Source organism: Sebastes umbrosus, chromosome 10 (genome assembly GCF_015220745.1).
Source record: "Sebastes umbrosus isolate fSebUmb1 chromosome 10, fSebUmb1.pri, whole genome shotgun sequence".
NCBI classification, from domain to species: Eukaryota; Metazoa; Chordata; class Actinopteri; order Perciformes; family Sebastidae; genus Sebastes; species Sebastes umbrosus.
The window spans coordinates 20,085,924-20,107,517 of NC_051278.1; the positions used below are offsets into that span (position 1 = coordinate 20,085,924).

Here is a 21,594-nt window from a genome sequence, read left to right on the forward strand (position 1 = left end):
GCTACGTGAAACCTTCTTCAAAAGCAGGCAGTCAAGCCCATCTTGTACATTAAAATGTTGCTGTTAAAATCCAGGGACACATCATTCGATAAATTACGCTTTATAAACGGTAAAACACCCACAACTGAGGGAGCTTAGTGACAGAGCTGTGAGCTAAAGAAGGGTCAAGAAAGTCCATTATGTCTAGACTCCATCAGACCTCTGGCTCCAGACTGGTTAGAGCGGGGATGAGGGGATACCGAGAGATTTGACCCCAGAGACAGTGAGTCTCGCTGGGCCTCACATGGGGAGGGCTTGTGTCTGCTGGTACACATTCCCCAGTTGTGGTCACATAGTCGACTCTTATGGAGAATGTTCAGTCAGTATGGCCTTCCTAATTTATTAACTCTTCTAGGAAACAGGGAGATTCACTGTGATCATCTAACAAGTCCTTCAAGACGAGCCTGACCTCTGGTGGACAAATGACAATTTACAGTTGAGCCATTTAGTTGATGCAGCAACTTCTGAGTGATGAGACTGAGGTTTGTCTGATAACCCTGTATGGACAACATGGATTGTATTTCAAAATATGCATGTCCCATTTTCTGCTCTTCACTCAAATTACTATTCTAAATTATGATCGCCAGCGATCCCAGCCGACATTACTGTTGCTCAGTCTTAAAGCTAAGTGAAGAGAAGATGTTGGTATCTTGTGAAACTAGAAAACCTAAGTAATCTAATATACAGTATCAACCATGTGATGTTGGCTTGTCGGAGAAATAACACTCCAAATTTAGACTAAATTCTGGGGAGGGAAAACTGGCATGGCCTTATTTACAGGGGTCCCAAGTGATGTGAATGAAAATGGGTTCTATGGGTACCCACGAGTTTCCCCTTTACAGAGGTGTCCACTTTATGATAATCACATGCAGTTTTTGGGCAAGAAACATGCAGTTATTTTTGCATTCAGTGTAAATGTGTTATTTTTGCCTTTTCTAAAAATATGTATATTGTGTATATTAATATTTCTGCATACTGGGATCCATGAACAGTCTTGGAATAACATAAATTGGGTATCACTGGAAAGCTGAGAGTCTTGTGGATCCAATGAATTGAATTGTCACTGGCTGGTGCCTGAATTCAGAAATGTCTTTATTCATGTTTTCCTTTACATAAATAAAGACATTTCCACCATAACTTGATGCATTTTTAAAAAAATATACAGTTAGTATGTAATGATAAAGTATGAATCCCAAAATATGAAATAAGGAATAATCCACCAATAGTATTGATTATTTATATTCAACATTAATTATTATTACTTATTCTCAGATGGACATCACTATTTGTTCTTTGCAGAGGTGCCTGTGTGTACAGTAGTGTCTCGCTGCCATGTCGCGAAGCTTCAAAAACCTTCGAATATTTCTCACCGCAGCTTCAAAGCCCAAAAAAATGGTATTCGGGACAGCCCTACTGTATACGTCACAAGCCCCCCTAAAAGTCTCATCCTAGTATGAGTCAGACTTTTATTGCAAAAAAAACACCATCCATAGTAACACTGCATGCAATGTATCAGCCAGTGAGAGGGTCCTGCAGAAACATGTATTTATCAGATGTATTTTCAACACATTATTTGGTTTTGTAAAGATAATAGTTTTGAATATAATATTCTAAATATTTTTTTTTAAATCAAAATAGGAGGTACACAAATTTTCACAAAAATAAAAACAGAACAAATATCTAAAATCTATTATACTGTATTTATGTAAAAGTTTAGAAGCAGGAAGATGCTCTGATGTTGGTAGTAAAACATAAGACCATAAATCAAATCAAGCATTAGACCGGGCAATCAGACTGTAAAGTATTTATAGATGAAGAGAGGATGTAACCAACCTGAGAGTGTAGAGCTCCTGCTATCTTGGCCGATGATTGATGCAAAGGGGATCTCAAGCTCTGTTCTCTGCCTGTGGTTCGCCCCCCATACTGTTCCCACACGTGAGAGGACACTGGCACACCTACAGATGCCCAGGTGTACAGCTGCTCCTCCTGCACACAGTTAGAGTATTACTGTAGATCAGATCCAAGGTCAGATGTTTGTGGGTAAAAACACTTGCTCCCACCCAGGCCTACTACTCACTGTATACATCATACAGTGTGAACACATGATTAAAAGGTTAACAACATCCACCGGGGATATAGGTCAAGTGGTAGCTCTTTCTGCACGCTTCAAGTGTAGAAACACTTCAGGATAACAAGCAGCAGAAGATCCATGAAGCTTTTCTTATTGTCTACCTTTATTGTTAAAAGGTACAATAATCAATGACTACTACTTGGTGGGCTGAGTTGGATTTCTGTAACCTTGCACGGCAGCTGGATTCTCGCTATGTCACGAGATAACACGAGAATCGTGGATCAAATGTTACACAAAAATCCATCTCGTCAGGCTTCAAGTAAGGCTTTTATGTTTGGCTCGCCAGACAGCAGCCCAATCGGCGTCCTGTGAGGAACTACTGCAGCCAAGTGGGGTGGTCGATCTTTCAAACTGGAACCAACATGGTGGCTTTTTTGGAAACTTTTTTCTCACAGACAACCACAAAGATCGTATGGCTCTCTCAGAGGAGAGGCGTGATCTCAACAGTGCAAATATGAATATGTGTCAAATCTAAACAGTGCTTGTTGCCCCTTTAATAAAGCTTTAGTGATCAAGTTATTCCACAAATATGCTCAGAACTTTCCTTTCTTTGCTAAATACTTGGGTGCTTTCTATTTTCCCAATGCAAACAATTAGTTCCCAGGAAACTGGCGTGTAGAGCTAATGAGACAGTGTTTTTCTAAGAACAAAACCCATTAGCTGGATCATGGTAACCTGACCTACAGCCAGAAACACGCACACACACCAGGGTACAAATCATGCTAGATTCATTCATATTTATCCACTCAGCAATGTTTGGCCAAGTGCAAAAGGGATGACACTTGATTTATAGATACTCAGCCTCCCCAAAACCCATTTTTTGACAGAATAAAGCTGATGGAGTATCAAATTTCAGGCGGTATGCAGAACAAGAAGCCAACAACTCATACATTTGTTCACTCCAGCAACGTAACGAAATTAGATACAACACCATATTTAGGTAGCAAATTGGAAGACAAATAGGAGATGAGAGATAAAGATGGAAATAAAAGCATAGGGAGATAGAGAAAGACAAGACAGAGGTGATGCTGTAAGTTTATCATTTCAAGGTGGAATTTAACTGTAAAAGGAAAACAAATCTAAAAGTTTGAGATATTAAAAGGGGTTTAAAGCTTCAGTAGGCAGAATATTTTTGGCATCATTGGGCAAAAATTTCATAATAACCTTTCAGCATATTGTAATTCAAGTGTTCTGAGAGAAAACTAGACTTCTGCTCCTCCTCATGGCTCTGTTCTTAGGCTTTAGAAAATCTGGCCCGTGACCGGAGACTTTGGCCAATCACAGGTCATTCCAGAGAGAGAGAGCGTTCCTATTGGCTGTTCATTCAACGGAGGCAGCTGTCAATCACTCGCAAATGCCGATGAAACGGTCTAACTAGGCATCGTTGTTCAAATACAAATTAATATTCTGTTACTGTAATGCCTATTTCTCGCGTGAAAGGTTTTCAGAAACATCTTGTAGTGTACTGTTTAGCTGTAAAATCAGTTTTCTCCTGAAAAGTTTGCTCCGGCTGGTGGGCGGTGCTTGGTATTTCCTCAGCTTATCTCAACATGGCTGCCGGGTCACAAACATTCTCATTTTACAGCTAAACAGTACACTACAAGATATTTCTGAAAACCTTTTATGTGAGAAATAGACATTACAGTAACATAATATTGATTCATATTTGATCAGAGCTGCCTAGTTTGACCGTTTGAACAGAGATGGCGAGTGATTGACAGCTGCTCAGAGACGGCAAGGCTCAAGCTTGGCTCTGATTGGTTGTTTCTTCCGGCCTTTGAAATACTGCAGATGCCATTAGGAGCACCGGAGGACTCAGAGGAACATGATTTTTTTCAAATTACCTGTCTCATGCATTAGTGTCAGGATATAGTGACCGTTTTATAAAGATATTGTTTTTAATCATATGTGCTCCAATCTGCCTACTGCTGCTTTAAGTGAAAAGGTTCGTGGTGATTTATTTTAAAAGGGGGATTAGCTGTACAATACAAAGCCATAACAATGAGCTCCGCACTCTGAATGGCAACGGCAAAGGTTATTTTTGATCGAGCTGAATAATGCAGGACTCCGGGCTGAACCCAACAACAACAAAAAGAGGGGGGGTGGGAGTGCAATCCTGTCCTATCCTGACATGGTGAGCTTTTTGCTGGGGAAGAGCAGCCTGAGCCCAAGGCACGTGGAGTCGTTACATAACATGGTCAGCAGATGGTCTACGCAAGCACAGATGTGTGTGTGTGTGTGAGACTGGGTGAGTGTCAGAGGGACTGCGATTAATCCAGCCATGCGAGGAAATGCCTGAACATGTATGAGTGTCTGGGGCTGTCCTTTTGTATATGAGTGCACATGTGGTAGAGTTGTAAATAAAAAGAAAGTGCTCTGCATTCACCACCCATTGTGACTGCACACTAGGCAAGCAGGATAAGATGGACAGTATCTGATTTTTATTTATGAGGACAAAACAGCTTAGAGCATGCATGTTCTGGTGAGTGTTTAGTTGTATGTATTAAGATATATGCATACTGTACCTTTATGTGCATATGAGCATTCATTTGAGCATGATGCAATTATGTCCATGCACATACATCTGCGGGGGAGGTGCAGTGTGCAGCTGGAGACCAACACTTTCAGATTCAACAGACAACATAACAAGACGAGGAGTCTACAACCATGCCAACAGCTCTGTGAGCCTGTACTTTGACATACATCTTTGAGTCAAGGGGATCGCCAAAGTGATTATAATTCATCCTGTGGCCAACATTAGTATCTGTACAAAATGTCATGATAATCAATCAACCAGCAGTTGTTGAGATATTTCACTAAAAATCATGGACTGCATATAAGAAGTGGTCACAGTGACGTCACCCATGGGTCTGTTGACTGCCGTTTTGTAGCCTCGAGTTGGGCGTTTTGGCCGTCGCCATCTTGGTACCATAAGTGACACAAGAGGGTGGAACTAAGTACAACCGAATGCTGAATAAGACATTTTTAGGCGACCAAAATGGGAAAAGGGTTAAGGTTGTAAGTCGAAAACATGGACAACTCCCAGACCGGACAACGCTGTGGTAGCGACCTGTCAATCACAAGGTAGCCCCACCCTAAACTCATGTTTACAATGCTTCCTGAGCCAATAAATCAAGTGAAAAGTAGGATAATTTTCTCATAGACTTTTACACAGTCTGACTTGCATGCAAGTTTAAGGAACATTGGCTTCACTTTTCAGACTCCGGAGTTGCCCACTGCTCAAAACTTAAAAACAACAACCTCACGCTGGCCTAGAGGAAAAAGTTAGGGGGATCACCGTCAGTAGGATAAATCATCAGGGGACCATGAATGTCTGTAAAAAAAATTTGTCAATCCATGTTGTAGATGTTGAGGTATTTCACTGGATACGTTACAACACCTGATTGTGGCGCTAGAGGAAATATCAGGGGAAATCACCAAAGTCATTAGGATTCATCCTCTGGGCACAATGAATGTCTGTAGAAAATGTCAATGCAATCCATCCATGATTGTTGACATATTCCACACACACACAAAAAAAAAAACATTCAGAGGATCACCAAAGGCTATAGGAATCGTTGTGAATGTCTGTATAATATTTCATGTTGTTGAGATACTTCAGTCTGAACCAAAGTGGTGGGCCGACTGACATTGCCATCTGTAGAGCCATACTGCTAACCTGACCGGCCAGATGGTTCGTTACACAGAACCATCTGAGAAGCCGTCATTAGAAACTGTTACAAAAAGGGCAGGCACAAAAAAATACTTGGCAGGTGATTGGATGAACCATCTGTCAATCGAACTCAACCAGTCGGACACGGGAGAAGAGCGAAAACATCTTTTCCATCGAGAAAAGCCTCCAGGGTTGTTCTTTGCTCTTCTTTCAATGAAGAAATACTCTCCAGTTGTGATATAACTGATGCTATTGTAGAGTCTACGCTAAACTCTTTAGGAGCTGCCTTTGTTGTTTAGAACAAACTTTGTCGTCTCAAACACCTAAGTCACGCCCGTAGCTGCCAGTAGCTCCTCACAGGACGCTGATTGGTCCATGCTGTGGTTTTCCAGACACAAATGCATTAGTTGAACAAGATGACAAGATGGATTTTTGTGTGATATGTGATCCTGCGATTCTCGTGTGATCTCGTGAGATCGCGAGAATCCAGCTGCTGACACATATACATATCCTACTGAGCAGGAATTTATATGAATATAGGGCAATATCAGTTGTACACAAGTTATATGTTAACCTTTCAGACTACCAACATGAAGTTCAGTTGGATGGATGCAGCTACAAGGGAAACTCCGACAGGCTGTGGCTGTTGTGAACTGTGCAGAGGGATGTGATGCACATGAGATTAGGTCTGAGCAAAGCATTACGGGAATGGAGAATTAAAGATTCATGAAATTAACTTTCATGTGGTCACCCTGTCTACATGCACCACTGCCTCTCTACAGATAATGAGAAATGTCTCTGGGATGAATCACAGTAATACAGCGATAAATATAGAAACACCGATTGGATAAGCTTTGCATTACTCTGTAAACAGTACATACTGTACGTTGGTGACTGCAACATCCAGCCACAGTTCTCCAGGTCAATCACTAACAAGATGCATCACAATGTGGGAAGTTTAAAGGAACAGTGTGTAACATTTCGCCTGTGAAAGTGTGAAATTTTGACCTAAATTTTTGTAACAATAACATATATCCCCTCGAGTTGCAGATGCAAAGCAGCTCATGTCATCACTTTTGTAAAACAAGCGTGATGGCAGACAGTGAAGAGAAAGGTCTTACATTAAAGACTGCTGGGGCAGGGCTGTCACCATGGAGCTCTGCTGAGCTGTCGCTGAAGGGGTGCAGCAGACCCTGGACCAACAATCGGTGACACAGTTCCTTCGCCTCCTCTTCTGCAGACCCATCTCCAGGATGCATACACAACCAGTCCAACAGAGTGTGACCTGAGAACAGGAAAGCAATGAAGTGCAAGAATGAAACTGGCCTAAAGGATACAGAACTCTAGAGAAGGATTCTGGACTATATATTACTTATCTTTAGATATCACAAGTGTTCAACAAAACACCTTGAGTTATTCTGACCTAAGAGTTGAGAAGAGGAGTCTCAGTTTCAGATGTGATAATTAAACACCTTCAAGTGCAAACTCTTCACGCAATTTGCACGTGGGTGACAGGAGAGATGGTGTTAATTGTGCTGTGCATAGGATTAACAACTGCAAAATGATATTCAAGATACAAGTTACCAGTGCATGTAAAAAAAAGCACATGGCTTAACCCTGTGCTGTGGTTGTAGGGCTTTTTAATTCTACATATTAATATAATGCATTGGAAAAACACAGTGGATTGTCTCTGTATTGGTAATAAAGCAACGAATAAAGACTGTTTTTTTGGTCATGGAGCCACAGTAAGAAAGAAAAGGGAGTTCGAGCTGTAAGAAATTTGTCATAGTCTCAAACTCCCTGAACCAGGCCTGGATCCCAGATAAGGAAGAATCCTGTTTCTTGATGATGGCAGGAGCAGAAGCAATCATTAGGGCTTGTAATAAAACAATATTGACTATGTGACATCGACAGAGGATGTAGAGCTTAGAGGAAAAACACAGCTCTGTTGCTTCAGAGTCCAACCATGACGCATCGTGTGGTCAGTTGTTAATGCTGTTAGACAAGCTTGATATTTCTTTAAACCATGTGATTCAGGGGACATTAACAAAGTCCTGTGACTCATGGTCTTGTGGACATTGATTTTGAGCACTTTGGAGCAGACACTAATGAAGGCTAACTCTGAAAATTGATTGTGTTTCGTGAGTTGTGTGACATAATTCACAGGCACAATCTTCAGAACACAGACCGATTTAAAAGGTGCTATAGATCCCTTTTCTGTTAGTATACATCATGTGGAGGCAGAAAAATTCTCTGAACACTTTAGTTAACGCTGGCTAGCAAGTAGTGTTGGCTTGTTTTTTTAATAATGGCTGGAGAAATTCTAGTTTTTCTCAATATGTGCTGTCATTCTCTCCAGGATCATGAGTGTTAGTTGAGAAAGTTAACATTAACCAACATGTTAACTTTGTGAGGCTGAGAGACCGTTAGACCCAGCACTGCTGCTGGCCACCAGCACGCTGTTGGGCTCATTTTCTGTAACCATGTGTTGCATGAAAGTATGGAGGAATTAATAAGCTAGAAAAGCCATACTTTTTTTCAGCATCATTCTAAAAGCTCTGTGGATTTATTATTATTTTTTTTTAAATATTCATCTACATAAAATGTTATCAATATGACCTTTAAGTCTCACATTTGATTAAAATCCTGAGTCAAATCAGTTCAGGTTAAAGCATTTAAATACAGAATTTGTTTTATTAACCAGTTATTTGACAGTTAAAGCAGCTTTTTCCTCTCGGTCATCCAACTCCCTCCTAAGGGCCTGATGTGACCTGGAAAACTGGCGATGGAATGGTGAAATAAAAAAGGGTGAACAGGACAGCATATGTCCTATAATTTAGAAATGCTAGATAGGCCAAATGTTCAAGACACAGTGGACCTCCATTGTTTGGCCTCAATAAATTCACCTGATGAAATGAGAATGGATCTGAAATCATGACTCATTTTTGTCATGCAGATAAACTGTCACTTGGGTTTAGCATCCACAAGTGTGCACTGTGTGTGTGTGTGTGTGTGTGTGTGTGTGTGTGTGTGTGTGTTTTTGTATCTAAGCCAGTGGAATCAGAGGATGACATCGCCCTGGGTGGGTGGGTGGCCGTGTTGTCATTCGGTCTGATTTATGAGCACAGGCTCAGACAGAGCTCTTGAAATGCGCCACAACAGAAAGGAGGACAGAGTGGCATTGTTTTAGTAGAAGGAGGTATTTGTTCTGGAGACACTTCTCAATAGAGAACCCCCACTGTTTTCATGAGCTATTGTACTTTTAAATCACAACTATTATTAATCCCGCTGTGATCATTTGCATAATGTGATCATTTGTAAGTCACTAGAATTTAAATTACTGGGCAATTACCCTAATTATTTCACAATACCATTGCATAATAACCTAATCTCAAATATGGACGAGGATTGGAACCAAACAAATAGGAGTCCCATCGGGCCCATTGGGGATTTCCCAGCAACAACGGGAATAAATGAAGAACTAACTACAATATTTGAATGGGAGGATTCTGTGTTTTCTCCTGATTCATTGCTTGGTCAGTCAAAGGTTGCTTCTGTGAGAGCAAAGGAGTCTATAATATGATTTTCTACTTCATAAAATGCTAGGTCTGCTGATGTTCTATATTTTTCTCTCTGTCTGTGAATACTAGACTGTAAGAAGTAGACGTAGTACCCGAGAAATCACTCATTAGTTTGTGGACTGCCGTTTTGAAGCCTTGAGTTCGGCATTTTGGCCGTCGCCATCTTGTTTTTTTGCAACCAGAAGTGACACGAGAGTGTGGCGCTAAGTACAATCGAACATTTTTAGGTTACCAAAATGTTACAATTAACTTTAATGAATTGAAAACACACTGTGAAAGGGTTAAAGTTGTAAGACGAAAACACGGACCACTCTCAGACCGGACAATGCCATGGTAGCAACCGGTCAATCACAAGGTAGCCACGCCCTAAAGCATACCCTACTTTATGGTCTATTTGACTCTAAATGGGACCATAATTTACTAAATGATCATCATGCTGTATTGAAGAGGACTTGAAACTCATGATTGAGACCATAAACTCATGTTTATGATGTTTACTGAGGTAATAAATCAAGTGAGAAGTAGGGTAATTGTCTCATAGACTTCTATACAATCAGACTTCATTTTGCAACCAGAGGAGTCGCCCCCTGCTGGCTATTAGAAAGAATGCAAGTTTAAGGCACTTCACTTTTCAGAACTGGAGGTAGATAACTGATGAAAACCAGCAATGTATTGATCCTACTAACAAGTATGGCTCATATTAACTAAAGCTTATTCCTCTGTACCATAGACCTCCATTGTTGTCAGAAATGTTGTTTTATTTCAAAACAATCTGCGGCTGAAAATAGTCTGCAACAATTGCACTATTTACTCCTGTTTGAGTAACACTTGTTGAGAGCTACAGTGTCCAGCTGTTTTAGGAAACTACTTAGCATTTTAAATGAGATTACATAGTTTTGCCTTTAAAAAAAAAAATTTAGCTCTTCAGCTGGAACAAATAGGCTTAAAGCTGAGTACCACAGACAGGAAGTGGGAAAGTATCAAGTGAGGGACTAACATATTGCTGATTTTGGTAATTTTACAGGAAAATTATAGAATATTGCCATGTAAACCCATGCTAACACTTCAGTATAATATGGGATTTAGCTAATAGTATATAGATGCAGGTTGTGTTATATAGTGTGGGGCTGTGATGTAAACTATTTAGTTAATACTAAATCTTCATTTATCACTTCCAACTTCCACATCCAATAACAGGCTAATCCCTCCTGGTTCACACCATCCAATCATGAAGCGCCAAAAAACGAATCCTTCCTACCTAAACTAGAAGCTATCATCGATCACTGTGTTCTAACCAAATCAGCCACATCTGTAGTTCATAAAGTTGATAGCAACATCTAAACACTACTACTGGCATCGCAATGCCATCCATAATCAGTGCAATGATGGCTATAAGATGTGGGGTTATGTTGTTAATGGACTCATAATCAGGCATTAACCAGAGAGGGAGAGAGGGACACTTCATATCTGTCTGATTAAGCTGTATGTGTGTGCCAGCAGTTCAGTTACCTGTGTTATGTGTGACTCACCAGAGAAGACATCCAGGTAGGGTACTGTAGTGGAGTGCTGCCGTCCATAATGTGCTCTCCTGGAGCCCAGAGTCCAGTACGCCCCGCCTGTGGAACTCTTCTCTGGTGTCTCCTGCTCTGGACATCTAGCCCCGCCACCCTGCCTCCATCTCAGCTTATCTAGCTCTGCGAACCACTCTGCAGACTCACCGAGGGGCCCGGCAACAGAGCAAGACCTCTGCTTCTGCCTCCTGAACCCTTGGGTAGATGATTCTACCGAAGCGATGGTGGCGTCTGTCTTCCTGGGCACGTTGGGGCTGGTAACAGGGGAGGCAATTGGAGAGGTGAGCTGCCTGGTGGTGGTCTTAACATAGGAAGGGTGGACTGGGGGGTAGAGTTTGACTGTTGAAGGGGATGTGGTGGAAGACGTCCGTCTGGGCTGAGAAACATTGGAGCCGTCTGCTGCTAGCAGACCAATAGACAAGCTGCTCTTCCTCCTTTTCAGGGACAGGAAGTCCCGTCTGCCTGGTTCTTCCTCCCTCTCAATAGACAGGTCCATGCTGCTCGCACTCTTCTGAGACCCTATGGGATCCACGCAGACACTTGGCACACATGCGTTTATGCTCTGTGGTACCTGTGGGTGCAGAACCGGGCTCTCCAGGCCATCCTGGGTTTCCTCAGCACTCTCATACGAGGTGCTGGTGGCTGTGGTGTCAGGGAAGCTGTACGAGCTGTTGGTCTTTGGGAGGAGGCTGCCACTGCTGTCCGGGGCCGAAGACGTTAGACCACTTTCACTCAGAGACCCTGGACCAGAAGAATTTCTTGACCTTGGTATGTTTTCATTCTCTAAATTATTATACTCTTCGCTTACTTTTTGAGGTTCACCACCATTAGGGGGTGAGAAAACATCTGTATCCAGATTAAATAGCTGGTGGGACATTACCTCTTCAGAGACTTTGTTCCTTGCAGATGTTGACCCTTCAGATAAGTAGCCAGTCACCATTTCCAGCCCGTCACTGGCCACACATTGGTCTCTCATGGCCTGCTGGATGTCAGAGAGCAGGTCTTCATTTTCAGCTGCTGCTGAGTGAAAACTGTAGAGGTCATCCGACCCCGAGCTCGTCTTTCGACCAATCTCATCCACCATGGACTGGTCGCCATCTGCAGGCATATGGCATAGATCCCCCCTGACATCTGATAGCATGCCCGTCTCATCAGTTGCCTCAGGCCTGAACGCTGCTTTGCCCAAGTGTACCATGTCATCCTTAGACAGCCCTTTCGCCTTTGATAAACTCTTCCTGATCTTCATGCCGGAAAACACAGAACCCTTTGACTCTGACTTTGATTTCTTCCTACCACTGTGTTCTCCTCCTTTACTTATCTTACCGTGGGACTTTTTCGATTTTTTGTCCACTTCCCTCTCATCAGCATCGCCATCGCCGGTCACATCCCCAGCTGCTGCTCCACCACTTCCTCCTCCTTTCTTCTGTTTCGTTTCCTGGTTGCCCATGTTCCTGAGCAGGCGGACACCCTTGGCTAACAGGCCATGCTGCTGGGGTCGAGGCTGGGCATGCCGGGCTTCCTCTTGGGCTGCTGATGCTGCTGGTGGTGGTCCTCTGTTGGTCGGAGCCCTGTCAGAGCTGCCTGATCCCTGCTGTCTGCCCACCACAGTTAAAGGCAGCTGTGAGAATACTGCTGCCTCTCCCAGCGCCGCTGATGCTGATGCTGATACTAAAAGGAGGAGGGGACTGGCACTGACAGCCGCGGGCTCGCTACCACTCACTCCTCGCTCTCCCCTCCTACCCTCTCTCACTCTCTGATCCTTCCTCTCTTTTTGCCCCTCCTTTCTATCCACATCTGCTCCTGCACGTTCGGCTGTCTTGCATAACGGGTTGCTGGTCGAACGAGCAAGCCGCTGATGATCCGGAGTGCGCTGCCCTTGTTCATTCTGGACCGAAGGGGGAAGAAATTGCTTCAGATGCTGCTGTTGCTGCTCTAAAATGCACTGTTGTTGCTGCAGGTGCTGTTGATTGAGGAGGGAGTGCTGTTGTTTACGGAGGAGGTTGGTAACGCTGCTCTTCCTCCTGCCTTTGAAAGTGGTGGTGAAGAAACTCTCTTTCAGGAAGGGCACCTGGGTCTCCACTGTCTTTATGGTGTGCATCCTGACACTGTGGCTTCTCCAGAGGGGAGACGATCTAGGCAGGCTGAAGTGTAAAGGGTAAAAAGAACAAGTTACAATCACATTGATTCATGTTATATTTAAGTTTAGCTTCACAATAGCGGAGGAGAGGCAATCTGTTCTCAGGGGAGTCATGAGGTAAAAGTTGAACACGAGTGCAAGCAGACATAAGAAGTCTTATGTCTCTTGTTGCCATGCAGTGTATACATTTTTTTGTATACACAGTAGTTAACTGTTTTCTCTTGTTTTGATTGTTCATTGAAATGCTTCCATTGTGTGTTTCTGCACTTTGTTAGTTATGTATGAGTCCATTACTTGTATAGATGTTTTGTTTTCCCAGACAGTTACCCGGATTGATTTCAGGAAAAGCTAGATTGAGATTCATGTGACACTACTGATGACAGCAAGAGAAACAAAGTGACTATTATTAATTACAAGCAGGCATATATTAAAAATGTAGGGCTGAAATGATTAGTTAATTAATCAATCAGTCGATCTAAAGAAAATTAATTGGCAACCGATCTACAGAATTGTTTTGGTAATTTTTGTTTAAAGGGGACCTCTGATGCTTATTTTCAGGTTCATACTTATATTTTGGGTCTCTACTAGAACATCTTTATAGGCTATAGTGTTCAGTAAACACAATTTTTCTCATACCGGCTGTGTTGCAGCACCTCTTTTCAACCTCTGTCTGAAACACTCTATTTGACCTACTTGCACCGAGTTGATAACCACTATCGTAGGACCGGGTAGAACTGGGTATGTTGAACTCGCTTTGTAGTACAGGCCCCAGCTCTGCTCGGACTCGCTTTGTTTGAGGGCGTGCTAAACTAGCCGCTAGGCAAAATGTTTTACTTGTTGACATCACCACGTTACGGAAGAAAAGGCAGGACTTAAAGCAAGGTGTTTCAGGCAGTTCAGGAGCAGTGTTTCTATGGGGGAGTGGAACTCCCTTTGGTGTGGACTTTGGGATTTGTAACTTTGCATATATCACACTAAAGGAAAGGGAAAAACCACAAAAGCATAACATGCCCACTTTAAAGCAAAAACACATAATATGTAGTGGTTTCAGCTTTCTAAAAAGGGAATATTTTCTTTTTCTTCATCTTCTGTGATAGTATATTAGATATATTTGGGTTTTGGACAGCTGATGGACTGGGAACTTGTGATTGACATTTTTCACTATTTGCTCTTTTTGTGAGCTATATTTCTTATACACAACATAACACTGGTCAGTGAGATACAATACAAAGATACTTCAAAAACACATAAGAATATAGGCATCCTAACAAATAGCAGTCATAAAGCCCAAAGAGAAAAAAATATATACATAATTAAACAACTTACAAAAAACAAAACAAAATGAATTGTTCCCTATTTTCTGACATTAACAGATTAAATCAATTAGCAATTCTCCGAGAAAATAATCAGTAGACTTATTCATAATGAAAATAATAGTTAGTTGCAACTGTAATATAATCATATAGCAAATATTAGTTAAAAAAATCAGACCAAACCAGTCTGTCAAAATTGAAAATTTTGTGTCGCAAATAAAAAAATGTTCAAACTGTCATTTACTGATAAAATATTCTCCGGTGATTGATAATGTGCCTACAGTAAAGACAGTACAGTGTTATTATTGCAAAACATTTCATTTACAAACATCTCTTAGAGCTGATAGTGGACATTTATCTAATTGTGTATGTGTGTGTAGGGGCGTTAGGACTGTTTAACGCCTATGGGTGTGGTACAGATAAAGTTGGGCCATTTGACACTAATTATAAAGATTGCCTTTCTTACTTAAAGAATCAAAGACAGTCAAAAGGATAATTGGTTTAAAGCAAGAACGCAAGTTAATTTGGTGCAACCAATTACACCCAAACAAATACATAAACTAATAAATAAATGACACATTCTCGAAGGCTCCTAATTAAAAGAGAAACTTATTTACCAGAAATTATCAACTCACACATTCATTAAAGTTTGTGCTTTTCCAAACACTTGAATAACTAAAAAGTTTCTTCTTATACAGCCCTTCAGAACATCTTCTTGATAAAACTAACACATTTTGTAATCACTTTGAAACATGAGCCAAGTTTGCAACATTTGCAGTCAAATTGAACAATATATGAAAAAAACTGTAGATATAGTATGATTATATACATATATGTTATGATAAAAGATATTATAAATGACAGTGTACTTGCCTGGCTGGTGGATTCTCCTCTGTGGTTCAGCAATGACTGAGGAAAACAACACAAACGGGTGTTTGTCTTCATTTATTAGCTGCTCCTCAGCCATGGGTCACATGAAGTTGGTATTTCCCTCATCACATGTCTGGTCTCCTTGGCCATCTTCCATTCACACTGTCTGAGCTTCCCCTCACTAACTGCATCAGGCCTCATCATCACCATGGGAACATACACAACTGTGCAACAGTCAAAGACCACTCCTGTGTTTATTCAGTTAAAACTAGACTCTCTGTGCTGACGTTGTTGTGGTGGTGTCGGACAGTGACGCAGAAATCATATTTAACAAACAATTGGACAAAAGCCTCCACACATGATATCAGCTTGGTATTTTCTACTTTTGGTTTGGTGAAGCCTGGTGTCACTTATTAAGTCCATCCCTCCAATCAAGAGACTAGTTTCAGCTGCATCCTCCACACAGACACGTCACTGACCTTAATTAGTCATTTAAACATGTACAGGTTTCTGAGGGGAGAGGGGAAAACAACTAATTAAATTACAAAGAGAACATTAAAGTCATAGGGGGGAAAAACAATTCTAACAACTGGAAAAATATAGCAAAATAAAAAAAAAAGCATGCAACTGTTAGGGCAGGTAGACCACAGAAACTATCACCATCACAAGGACAGTGTTTTAGATTTTAATAAGTCCCAAAAAAAGTAAAGATCTATTCTTTATTATATCATGCAGTGTTTTCCAATACAATATTTTAGAGGCAGGGAATGAATTATACACCCAGCATCCTGCTAAGATAATAAGGTCATATTTTTCAACCCACCTTTGGTAAATTAAGGTAAATAAATGAAAATAACACAGTCATGTGTTGCAGCATCAAAAAAGAAAGAATTTCTGTCAAAAAGTTTTTTGTTTTTTTATTGACTTAAAATATGAGTATGATCGGCATACTTGAAATGTAACAAAATGTTTGTGTTCACCATTTTGGTAGTTTACATTCCCAATATTTAAGTACAAAAATCTCATATTTTGATGAAGAATGTATCATGACACTGGAGCACATTGCGTTGAAAGCAAACAAATACCCACTGACAGGCATGAGATACTATTTAACATCTCTTTTGCATACAGCACATACTAAGTCATACCTTTGCATCCGACATAATCAAATCTATCTTCAGTATGCCAGTTGTCATAATACAGTTAATCCTTTGCCTTCAATACCTTTTGCACAATGTGCAGCAACAATGTAAAAAACATCTACTTCAGATAAGAATAACATAATGTGCAATACAAATAAAAAACTTAAATAAGTCCTTCTTTTTATGCTGACTTTTGTTGGTCTGTGGTGTTTGGCCACTTTCTGTACCTGATGACATTATTAATAAAGAAAAACTTCAACCATAAATCATATGAAAGCAAACGAAAAAAAAAAATCAGGTTATGACAGAAAATTTTAATATTGTAACTTCAATGATTGTGGCCATTCACTTTTAAATGCCAAATAGTTTTTTTTATTTAAAATCAAAATTAAATTGAATAACTATAAGCCAATTCACAAGATTAAACAGGCTTAAAGAATGAGAAATTGTTGCACAATTATGATAGAAATTGCCATTTTTTTTTGGTCTTCTTCATATTGTTAGAATGGGATTTTGACACTGCATTATAGAAGTTGGACTGACATAAATACAGCCTGAACAACAGTTCTTTCTCAAGCCACTGGAGGCTGCCATTGCTCTACTATATCAAAGATGTGCGGCCTTTTACAAAGAGCTCCTTAGATGTATCATTTTGTAGAAATCTAAAAGGTAGTGTAAAATCAAAACACACATCTTTATAAATGGACATCTTTTTGTGTGCAATCAATCATCGTGTATCAAGTCAGAAATATCCAAATATACACAAACAGAATATCATCAATGTATAATCATTACTCTTGACAGAGAACTGCAAGTACATAAAACACAACCAATGTACTTACTGTCTCCACCATAAAAACCACAACAATCACATTGAACACAACAGCAGTTCACTGACTGTGGTGCCACACAAAATATTCACAACTCAGATCATCAGAAGAATCATTTTCAGACTGGCTCAAAATCTCAGGAATATCTAGAAAACCAAAAAAATGAATATCACAAAAATAACAAGATCTCTGCTGACAGAGTAAGGACACAATTCAAGAACGTTTTTATATTCCATCAGACACAGGAAAGCTATATCCATGTATAAAGGCAATGTACAGAAGTTCTGATAAAAACACACGTCAAGAGGATGACCGGTCAAATCAGTACAATGTAGAAGCCTGTGAGCACAAAATAGTTTTTGTATTGGCTTTCAGTGACGTATTACAGATACATAGTTTTGTTTGTAATGCAAAACCACTCTGCACGTTACACATCTAGCTACCCACAGAGAGAAATGATAAGAAATGTGAATCCCCAACCCCCGTGACAAAGATATCCTTTCCCCTTGTGTCAATTGCACTTCAAAAAATCTCTTGCAATGCATTTAAAAGCCCTTTTTCTACTGTAAGAGTTCTTCAAGGACAGAGGGAAAGTTTTCATCTCTGTACCTCACCTTACACAACCCTTTACGCACACACACAGCTTTGCTAAATGGATGCACCGATACAAACACATACCTCAAGACCACCACGCAGGATTGCTGTGCTTGACATACCAGCAGAGAAACACATTAAGGATCTCTAAGCAAAGGAACTCCACAGAAACAACTACATGGATGCTTCTTTCTTTTCCTTATCCTATGTTAAATTTTTCAAACATCTGAACTTCCTGTCCTTTACGTGGACTCTCTGGGAATCCTCCTGTGGAATACCACCGACTGCCTCTGCTGGAACTGCTGCTTCCTCCTTTTTTTCTGGTCCCAGCGGCACAGCAGTATCATCTTAAAGGTTGTACGGAAAGTCTTGTTGCACAGGGCGTAGCACATAGGGTTGACGGTGCTGTTGACGTAGCACAGCCAGTACCCTACTGCCCACAGGGTCTCCGGGATGCAAACATTACAGAAGGTATTGATCAGCACCATGATGTTGTAAGGTGTCCATGTGATGATGAATGCAAAGAGGATGGCACTGAGAGTTTGAGCCGCCTTCTTCTCTTTCACTAAGGACATGCGCTTCCTCTTTGTGATCTGAGTCCGGGCTCGGGCTGCAAAACGCTTCGCCAGAGCTGCATCTTTGAAGGACAATGGGACAGAGGGGGATTTGGTGGTGGTGCTGGTGGTAGTATTGTCGGCGGCTGTGGTAGTAGTTGTTGGAGGACCATCCGAGTCTTGGTTAGAGGTCGCCTGGATGGTAGGCATTGATTGAATCTTGCGTGAGCAGAAGCGTTGATGGTAGCTATTTTCGGAACCGATTTCTCCAACGGGAGTAGTGGCGGCAGTGGTGTCAGTGGTGGCTGGGGAGAGGCTGTCTCGGTTATACTCTGCTCCCTTGAGGGGATCCTCCTCAGTGGCTGCATCTAGATCCTCACATGAGGTGAGTTGGGAGTTGACAGCAGCCTTTATACCAGGCAGGCTGAGAACAATGGAGAAAATAGCATGACTCGTCTCTTTGCCCCCACAGTCCTCATCCTCTGAAGACCCAGAGTGGTCCAACGAGATTGCAGCATCGTTGTTGTTCCAGCTGTCGCTGCTGCTCTGGTCTGGATCACCCTCCCCCTGCCGGATACTACCAGGTCTCCAAGAACGAACCCCAGGCCAGCAGTGGAAGCGGCCAACCAGCTCCCGACATGTGCTCCTCCTCCGGGACAACCTGGTCAGCTCATAGCTGCTGCAACTTTTAGAACTTCCTGTCTGATGGACAAAACGGGCTTTCTCGCCTCCGCCATTACCACCTCTTCCCCCTATCCCACCACGACTCCCTGAACCCTGCAACCCAACTAGCTCCTTCGAACGGTTCTGGGTCTCCTGGTAAATGCGCCAGTAGAGAACACTCATTATCGTCACAGGCAGGTAGAAAGCCGCCACGGCTGTGCAGAAGGTTATAGTGGGCTCTGTGAGGAACTGAATATAGCACTCATCTGAGGGTACTGTCCTTTGACCCTCAAAATACTGCCATAGTAGGATGGCGGGGGCCCACAGAACAAGAGAAACAAACCAGGCTAGGCCGATCATGATCCCAGCTCGCTTTGTGGTCCGTTTGGCCCGGTAGGTCAAAGGCCTGGTGATAGAAAAGTAGCGGTCAAAGCTGATGACCAGTAAGTTCATAACTGATGCATTGCTGGCCACATAGTCTACAGCCAGCCACATGTCGCAGGCCCAGCTGCCCATGGCCCAGTAGCCCATCACAAGATAAGCTGTGTAGAGGTTCATGGAGATGACCCCTATGATGAGGTCCGCCACAGCCAAGCTCAGCAGGAAGTAGTTATTGACTGTCTTTAGCTGGCGATTAACCTTGAAGGATACCACCACCAGGATGTTGCCGATGATGGTGACCAGTGACAGCATGCCTGTCAGCAAGACAATGATGAAAACCTGCCACAAAGGGTGGCCACCCAAGGGATCGAGGGGTGCAGTTATGTTCCCATCTTGGGGTTCTGAGGTGAGGTTTGAGAATTTGCTGGTGGAAGAGGAATTATAATCCAGGGTATTCACATGAAAAAGCCAGGGGGTTTCTCTACTTCCTCCTTGGTGGAGAGCATTGGATGGTGGGTAGGCTCCGGCTGCTGGTAGTGAGGTGTTTGCAGTCAGGAAGAGACCAGGGTCTGTGCTGTTGGAGCTCATTGTTATGTCCTGGCATATTCTAAAGACAGAGACAGAAAGGGAAGGGAAGAAGGAAGGGACAGGGAGAGGGAAGAGGGAATAGGCACAAAAGGAGAAGTAGAAAGGGGGAATAGAGTGACAGGGAGAATTAAATGGAGAAAGGACACATGAGCAGTTGCCATTCCTATTCATATCCAGTAGGTGAGGCTAGAAACCTACTCTATCAAGCTGAATGCCTGAAAATGGCAAAGATGTTTGGTTCTGATTTGTCCACCTTGTTAAACAATCACTCATCACATTGCAGACGATCTGTATGGACACTGTGAATGCATTGCAGGCCATATATCAAATTACAACTTGACATCTGAATCACCAAGGCCAGACAGCCAACACTTCCAGTGAGGGAGACTGACTGCAATCAACACTTGTTTCTTATGACACCCAGCAAATTGCAAAGTCATTTTACTTGCACACAGGTAATGTATTCTGCCCAAAGAGAGCTGTGTTAGGATTGCACCTTGCATAACATTAGGCCTTGGACAGGGGCGGTTTTCTCCTGTCAGATCAGGTGTGGAGGTTGCATGCTGGTGATCTTTATTCAAAATTGAGCTCTGGTGTCTGCTGTCAGTCTGTCAGTCAAACACATACAGAGTGAAACAGTTTTCTAGTGATGTGTTTTGTAGTTATATCGCTCAAACTCTGTTGATTGATTTTAAAATATGAACATGACAGGCAACAGCCAGAAAAGAAGTTACAGACTACGTTGCTGGCTACAACATTATCATTATCATTATTAACAGATGTAATCATCATCCAAAAGGCCCTGACATACAAAGCCAACAGTGAGGACAGTGTTATCAGCTGTAACCACCGTATGATAGCAGTGCAGAGCGGCGGCCGTGAGCTAGGCAGTGGGGCACGCTCATATGCACGAACATGCACTAAAAGGCTCGCACGGTGGCTACAACATTATGTTAACATCCTAAAGGCCCTGACATACCAAGCCGATGGTCGGCTGTCGGACAGTTTGGGGCCGTCGGTGACCTTCTTTCAGCTTAGTTTTTGCGGTGCGTCAACACCGTCGGCTCTAGTCTGCCCTTGTCGGTGGCTTTTCAGCCAATTCAGCATGTTGAATTGGCGGCAGAGCCCGTCGGTGAGAGAAATCACTCTGATTGGCTGTTCAGCTTAAGCAAATCATTGCGCCAGAAGAGAAACGGAAGTGAGGAAAACGAGCCAACGAGTAAAGTCAAGAGAAGAAACACAGAGGGCTCTTCTCATTTTTCATTTTCATCTCATCTGATCAGTCCAATACACGGATATTTTCACAACGACATCTGGAATGAAGCTAAGTGGTGAGTGAGAGGGATGCGAAAATGGTCGACAAACGCTGCTTTGTTTCAATTACGTATCATAACAACGGCTTGTATATCTGCCGTCCTTGGTTTTCCGGTTTCCCTTTTTGAATGACGAATACAGACTTCCAACGCCTGCTGATGTGGAGAGTTATTTCCTCTCACGCAGTCGAAGGACGTACGTGGTAACTGGCCG

At 42.1% G+C, this 21,594-nt stretch overlaps 2 protein-coding genes across 2 annotated transcripts in view; both read right to left on the bottom strand.

Annotated features, from left to right (window-relative positions):
• Positions 1-13,132, bottom strand: part of LOC119496062 (formin-2) — a 55,228-nt gene extending 42,096 nt beyond the window's left edge. Inside the window, exons 1-3 of the mRNA XM_037783114.1 lie at positions 10,954-13,132; positions 6,965-7,128; positions 1,873-2,025 (exon numbers count right to left, since the gene is read on the bottom strand). Coding sequence (XP_037639042.1) covers positions 1,873-2,025; positions 6,965-7,128; positions 10,954-13,093 — 2,457 coding nt within the window. The 5' untranslated portion in view covers positions 13,094-13,132. The remainder of the gene's footprint in view (positions 1-1,872; positions 2,026-6,964; positions 7,129-10,953) is intronic.
• A 3,074-nt stretch (positions 13,133-16,206) lies between these two features.
• Positions 16,207-21,594, bottom strand: part of chrm3a (cholinergic receptor, muscarinic 3a) — a 114,872-nt gene continuing 109,484 nt past the window's right edge. Inside the window, exon 3 of the mRNA XM_037782523.1 lies at positions 16,207-20,086. Coding sequence (XP_037638451.1) covers positions 18,124-20,067 — 1,944 coding nt within the window. The 5' untranslated portion in view covers positions 20,068-20,086 and the 3' untranslated portion in view covers positions 16,207-18,123. The remainder of the gene's footprint in view (positions 20,087-21,594) is intronic.